At 33.8% G+C, this 7,712-nt stretch overlaps 1 protein-coding gene across 1 annotated transcript; it reads right to left on the reverse strand.

The window, feature by feature from the left end:
- Positions 1-2,457: 2,457 nt before the first annotated feature.
- Positions 2,458-7,498, reverse strand: LOC133803394 (bifunctional 3-dehydroquinate dehydratase/shikimate dehydrogenase, chloroplastic-like). Its single transcript, XM_062241426.1, has 11 exons — positions 7,323-7,498; positions 6,931-7,169; positions 6,497-6,602; positions 5,753-5,971; positions 4,893-5,239; positions 4,585-4,648; positions 4,328-4,436; positions 4,094-4,237; positions 3,307-3,455; positions 2,881-3,043; positions 2,458-2,764 (listed from the first exon to the last, which is right to left on the reverse strand). Exons 1-11 carry the CDS (start codon positions 7,341-7,343, stop codon positions 2,721-2,723), a joined length of 1,605 nt encoding a protein of 534 aa, XP_062097410.1. The 5' UTR covers positions 7,344-7,498; the 3' UTR covers positions 2,458-2,720.
- Between the last annotated feature and the right edge of the window lie 214 nt (positions 7,499-7,712).

Consider the following 7,712-nt stretch of genomic DNA (forward strand, 5'->3'; position numbering starts at 1 on the left):
TTTGCATCTTTTATCGATGATCATACTAGATTAACTTGGGTATTTCTCTGAAAACAAAATCAGAAGTGGGTGATATTTTTTAAAATTTGCGTTCTATGATTCAAACTCAATTTCACACAAAGATTCAAATCCTCAAAACCTCTAATGCAAAAGAATTCTTTAACTCTATTCTCGGGCCTTATCTCAGTCAATAAGGTATCCTACACTTAAGTTCTTATGTAGATACTCCTCAACAAAATGGAGTCGCTGAAAGAAAAAATTGACACCTCTTAGAAGTTGCTCGGTCTCTCATGTTTTCTACTCAGGTTCCTAAATGTTTCTGGGCTAAAGTTGTTCTTACAGCTACCTACCTTATCAACTGAATTCCTTCGTGCACCTTCATTCTCAGAATCGTAGTAAGTTAGATCCCAGATCTGTTACGTATATTTTTATTGCTTATTCATCTCATCAAAAGGGTTATAAATGTTATTCTCCTATAACTCAGAAAATGTATAATTCTATGGATGTCACCTTCTTTGAAAATCATGCTTACTACAAATCTGAGATTCCGGGGGAGAATACAAGAGAATCTCATCTTTGGCACATTAATCTGAGTATCAATACTCAATCTCCTAGTATTCATCCAAGTTAATCCAAGTATCCATACTCAATCTCCTAGTGTTCATCACAAGGATCCTTCCACCTCTTCTCAAGTCATTGAAAAATCATCCAGTCCTCCATCTATGACCCAGTCTCCTCGTAAAGTTCCAGAAAACAAAGAAAAATAAATTATGTCTACATGAGAAGGAAACAATCTAGTAACAATATAGAGCACAAAACACATATGGAGAAAGATTGAAAGACTTCTTATCTAGGGAATTCAAGATTAAAGATCTTGGAAATCTTAGATATTTTATTGGCATGGAAATTGCTCAATCAAAACTTGGCATCTTTTTCTCGCAACGTAAGTATGTTCTAGACTTACTAAAAGAAATAGGAATGCTAGGATGCAAACCGGCCTCAACTCTGATGGATTCCAGCAAGAAGGTCGGTTCAGAAATAGACAGTACACCGAGGGACAGGGGAGATATCAAAGGCTAGTTGGACGCTTGATCTATCTATCTTATACAAGACCTGACATTGGTTTCTCGGTTATTGTTGTTAGTCAGTACATAAGCAATCCTACTGAAGAACACATGAAATCTGTTACTAGAATCCTAAGGTACCTCAAGATGAATCCTGGGAAATGTCTTCTATTCAAGAAAAGTGATAGTACAGAAATCAAAGTCTATATTGATGCAGACTGGGCAGGAGATGTAACTGATAGAAGGAGTACTTCAAGTACTCCTCTTATGTTTGGGGTAATCTAGTAACATGGAGAAGTAAGAAACATTCTGTGGTTTCTAAAAGTTCAGCTGAAGCTGAACTTAGAGCTCTAGCTCTTGGTGTTTGTGAAGGGATTTGGCTAAAAATATTATTAGTTGAACTGAGATTCGTAACAAAAGGGTCTATAAAAATGTTTTGTGACAACTAGGCTGCTATTAGCATCGCTAAAAATCATGTTCATCATGACAAGACAAAACATATTGAGATAGATCAACACTTCATCACTGAGAAGATTGAAAGTGCCACAATTTAAACTATTTATACTCCATCAAAACTTCAAACAACAGATATTCTCACCAAAGCCCTTCTCGAACAAGTTTGATGAATTAATGTACAAGCTGGGAATATTTGATATACATAATCCAACTTAAGGAGGAGTGTAGAATTATGTAAATATTTTATGTATTTAATTCGGCATCATCCATTAGGGAAACCGAATTATTGGAGTATTTTTTTTATTTCCCTATTTGTTTTATATTGCTGATTTTTAGGATATTAGTTGTAAAAACTGATTGTACAGTTTTTTGTAATTAACCTATTAATTGGCAAATACTTCAGAGAGTTAATTATATCTAAAAATCTTCACAAAGGATATAATAATAATAATAATAAATAAAAATACATGTACAACTTTTTGAACTTTGTTTTATGTACTTTAATTTGTCATGATTTTTCAAAAACCTACAAGAAATTCACTATACAATAAACAAAAAATACCATCATGAAAAAACAATTATGATCAAAATGCCATCACATATCTATATAAAAAGCATGTTGTACGAGTATGGTGAAAATGAATCACTACCCCCGCAATCTCTAAAAAAAAATATTTTAAAATATATATTTTTTAATAATTACAAAAGATTGAGCGGAACGCAATTGTATTTTCTAATTTAAATATAACAGTGACGATGTGACATTACCATTTTTTATTAATTATAAAGAAATACAGTAATTCATGTAATAATAATAAAATAAAAACAATCCTAAATTGTCTTTCACTCATTTTCCTTATTCTTCAGCTGTTATCCCAAACTTTATAGGGGGGCAGTTCATCAAAACCAATTTCAACAACAAGGTTGAAGAACATCATATCCAAAAGCCACACCAAAAGTTTAAAAATCAAATTTAGAGCTCCAAAGACTCTGAACAATTGTTTATAAACTACGAACTAATTATAGCATACAATAATATAAGGATTCAGAAATTTATGGTTTTTTACATTGAACTCAGCCGGACAAAATCCTTGAAAGCAAATTTTGCATAACTCATCAAGCGAAAGTTGGTGAATGGCAAACAAAGAATAACTTGAATGTCAAGCTCGATACAGGGGGAAAAATCATTATCGACGAACCTCAAGAGTTACTCGCCATAACTTTCCTAAATTGTTCCTTAGGTGCTGCAAGCAAAACAGGAGAAAAGAAATGAAACAAAGTCAATTCGAAGAGTTAATTTGGAGACATGTTGGTAAACAATAATGTTTTTTTTTTCCTTTTTCTTTTCACAATAGCTTACCCGGCAGTCCAGTGAATTTCTCAAACTGGTCGTATGCTTGTCCTATGAACATCTCTAAGCCAGTAACAATTGTGGCTCCGGATTCCTCTGCTTCTCGTAGGAGTCTGGTAATTTTGGGGGTATATACGGCGTCAAAAACCAGCGAGTAAAATCGCAGAGCATGCTGCAAAAAAAAGTCTGACTTTTAATGCTCTTACCTTCCAAAGAGGTTATTAGCTAATGAATTGTGGCACTTGACCATATGAAACCCAGGTAACAAACCAACCAACATCTTTTATATTTTAAAGAGAATTAGATTTTTATGCACATCCCCATTGTGTCAGTACAATATATATGTATATATATATATTTATATATTTATAGAAAATGCACTTTAAGGATGCATGATGCTTAAAGAGGTGAAAGCAGTGTGGTATGATAGAAAACCTTAGAAACAGGCGTTTCGTCAACTTTTGGATACATTCCAATAGATGTTGTGTTTGCAAGAATCATTCCATCCTCCTGATGGAAATTATCTAAGTCAGCAAGTGATAAAGCATCTGCTCCAACTGTGTCTGCGAGTTCTTTTGCCCGACCTTCAAGGATGAAACAAATTATAAATTATCAAATTTTCATAGTTTAATAAACAATTTGAAAATTTTAATTTATAACATAAAGAATTCAAAGATATAACTTACACAGAAAAGATATATTGTCAGGCACAGTAATCTGACATATATTTGTTCCATCTTCTAAATGATGTTACAATATATACATCAGGCAAGGCCTGACTGCATGATAAGATAACTAGAAAGCATTATAATTTAACTATAACACTACCAAAGTCAACCAAAAGACATTTTGGTTCATCAAAAGTATTAATTATCAATTTTCAACCCTATGAAAGCTATATTTGTTCATTTATTAACCAAAACACTTCCTTTCAGCAATTTCACTATTGGCAACTCTTTTTTTCCTATGGCTGTTCTCTCATGCAAACAATGGATGCCAAAAAAAAAATTGTCATTCACTCATCAAGGAGAATAACTAGCAGGCCATCTAAACAAAAAAATCAATATATTACTGACAAGAGACACAAGCAGAAGAATAAAAAAGAAAATTTGATTGAAAAAGTATATCATAATATTCATGGAGCTATGTCAAAACATAAAATCAGAGTAGCAAAGTCAGTTAAAAAACAACAACAAGAAAGATAACAAAGATAGAACAGAACCATAGGTACGATTGGCAATCACAACCCTTGCTCCCTTCTCTTTAGCACCATACGCAAGCGCCTTGCCAGCACCACCAGCACCAATGACAACGAACAATTTACCAGCTAAAGGTGAGCCAGTCATACTGCTAGCATTAAGCGAACCTGTATGCATGAAGGAGAAACAAACAGGAAAGGCTTACAGATACAACTATTGATGCCAAGAAAAAATATATCGCAGTTAAAAAAATAAACCTCGTAATCCATCTTCAATGGAAGAAATGGCACCAATATAGTCTGTATTGAATCCCAATAACTTCCCGTCACTTTGTCTCCTTATAATGCAATTAACAGCTCCTATTGACTTGTATGGTATCAAGAGATAAACCATTCACATATGAGAAAATCTTGAAAATAAAAATAGAATACACTGAACAATAAAAGATTAGAAATTCAGTATACTACAAATTATACGTTCAGACAACACATAACATGAATGGTTTGCCAATTACCTTGGCAACTGGATCAACCTCATCACAGCACGCGAGTGCAGCTTCCTTGTGAGGAATGGTGACACTGTATTTGACAGAATTAATTTTAATGCAAGCATGCCATCAAAATTGCACTTCCAACTACACATAATTTTTTTTCAAATACATCTCTCCCATACAACACAAGTTATATATAAATATACATATTTATAATATCAATGCTTATCAGTGGTCATACGAAAATTCCAGAAGTATGGCCTTCGTTTAACGAGAGTAAGAACAAGTTTTGTTAACAAAATACTTTAATATTAAAAAGAAAAAAACTGAACCTGAATCCCGCAAAATCTGCAGACGAGTAAGTTTGGAGAAAATTTGCAATGTCATCTACCAACAAATGCAGATAAACTCCATTAAAACCAACTGACTTGAAGGCCTCATTATACAAAATTGGTGATTTGCTGTGGCCAACTGGCTTTCCAATAACACCAAACACTTTTGTGTCGGGGCCTATCTGTCTGAAATTGTATAAATGTAGAAGCTCATCCATTGTAGGCTGACCAGGTGCTGAAACAAATCCCGACTCGAGAGTACCAAAAGTAAGATAACCACCGAACTTTGCACAAAGTATCCGTGAAATCAAACCCCTTTCACTCATAACCAGTGCTATTATTGGAACCTGAATTTCCAGTTAGTAAATTAATGTGTTCACATCATATAAAGAAGATGAAAAGAAGAGGTACAAAAGCCAGCATTAATACTAAACAGAAACTTTCCTAGAAATGGGAAAAGAGAGGAAACTTTAAAATTATATACTCCTATCCAAAACTTTTAGACATAAACTAAGGTCAATTGATTGAGGGAAGCACTGTTTTCTAACCAAATTACCATACTAGCTAACGTTCCAGCCACCAAATAACTTGATTGGATAAAGATATTCCTCAATAAGAAGAAAACAGACTCGATGTTCACTCATAACTTGTATAGAACTACTAACAAGTATTAATTTGGAATATATGCTTCTTGCACTAGTCATACACACATCTAGCGTACAGAGGAACTACAACTTATGGTTAAAATGCAGTCATAAATTGCTATAAAGTCGTAGCATCTGTCATAAACACACAATTTTGACTAATGTTTCTGGATTTACAGAAACAAGAAACTAGAGAGAAGCTTGAATTTGGGATACCTGAGAATGCACAGTTATCTGGAAAACGCGTGCCGCATCAGTTATATCTAAGGCAGATGTTGCAAACTTCACTATGTCAGCTCCAGTTGCTTGTATTTTTGCAACAAGATTACCAAGATCCTCCGTAGATGGGGTATTTTGATAATTATGAGAAGAAACAACAATCTTAAATTTTTCAGGCTTCTTTCCAGCTATGGATTGAATGAATTCATGAGCAACCTTCACACAGAAGTAGCAGGCAAAAATCAATCATGGTACCATAGTGGTGGAAATCGGGTTATTAAAACTGTACACAAAATAACTTCCAAACATCTTGTGAATACAACACATGCTATGAGCCATATGTATTCAGAGACATTAAAATAATATACTCCATCACTTTTTTTGGTCTGTTTTTGATAACTAAGCTTCCGTAAATCCTACTACTGTGGGTATTGTTTAGATATGAAAAAAAAAATGATGTTATACCTGCAGTTAAAACTTGTAACTGACTAGTGAATGAAACAAAGACTCACATAAAAATCAGGTAAAGGATTCTTGGACAGTTCCTTCAACCATCAGGGAGCATTATAAAATCCATGAGGGAAGAAATGGATACCAATATGGATCTATATAAACATATGTGCGTGCGTGTATTTTTTTTAAGTCACCAATGAAAATATTTCTATGATGTGATCATTTTTACAGGAAAAATATGCAACATGAGAATCATTTTAAAGTTGTAGATTTCATAAAAGAAGTAACCTGGAGCTCAACATCAATGTAATCAGCCCCGTATTCCATGGCCAATCGAAGTGCATCCTGTCGCATTTTTTCATCGCCATTGTACTGACCACCTTCCCATGTTGGTCTAAAAAAGTATAACATTAAACAATGGTGAGCCTCTATGAAAGGTAATGCAAGGAGATCACAGAATAAAGTTTCTTGCTAGGAGAACCCAAATAGAATTTTATAAAATTTGCTGATCATTCTAAGGTTCAAGGTTTTGTCCTGTTTTTTTAATATATATATTAGTCCTTAATCTAAATCTTACAATCTTTGGGCCGGCTCCTCGTGACAGCAAATTATAAGCATGGATCTAATTTTTCATATCAATAAAATTTTACAAAATGAAGATAAGTTTATCTAACAATTGAATACAAATAGTCTCCATTTTCAATCATGCAAAGGTGACTAACCTATATGTGAACAGAGTAGGCAAGGGGCTGCCTTTAATTAAGGTTTTAAGGTCTTCATGAGGGTGAAAAACGTCCAATTTGTCCAATCTGATCTCTACAAGGTCAGCACCAGATTGTTTTGCCTTATTCAGTTCAACAAGCATAACATCTACCGATTCCCCCATAATTGGAGTACAAATTAGAGTTGCGTTCCTCACAACTCTCTGACTGCCCACTTGCAGACCAGCACCAGAAACAACCTGAATCCATTCAAACACAGAAAAAAAAAAAATTGAAATTTCACACGATAATCCAGGGGCGGAGCTATCAGAGCTATATTAGTAGATTGCAAAGTAAATAGTGATGGCTCTAAATTCTAGTTTCTAGGGAACCATACAGGAAAGAAAGATTACCGAAATGTTGGTAGAATCCATTTGCTGTGCTTCTCTGTTTGGAAACTAAGAAATGGGTAGGAAAAGATAGCAAGGTTTGGTTGGTGACTTCGTTCTTAACTGATGAGTGATCCACCTAACTCCAGCCGCCTCCGCATAAAGCATCTCCCTTCTTTCTTTCTTTCTTTCTTTTTAATTTTTATTGATAATATTAGTATGAAAAATAAATTAATTTTTTTAAAAAAAAATTGTATGCCATTTTATTTTTATGCATTCCCTTCAAACGTAAAAAGCTCCTTCTGCACAACTTGTCAACTTGTCTATAATCTATATCTATAACATATACAAAATCTCAACTCATATTTGTCAAAAAAAAAAAATCTCAAATCATTCACTTTTTTTTGTCTTTTT

This window comes from Humulus lupulus, chromosome 1 (genome assembly GCF_963169125.1).
Source record: "Humulus lupulus chromosome 1, drHumLupu1.1, whole genome shotgun sequence".
NCBI lineage: Eukaryota > Viridiplantae > Streptophyta > Magnoliopsida > Rosales > Cannabaceae > Humulus > Humulus lupulus.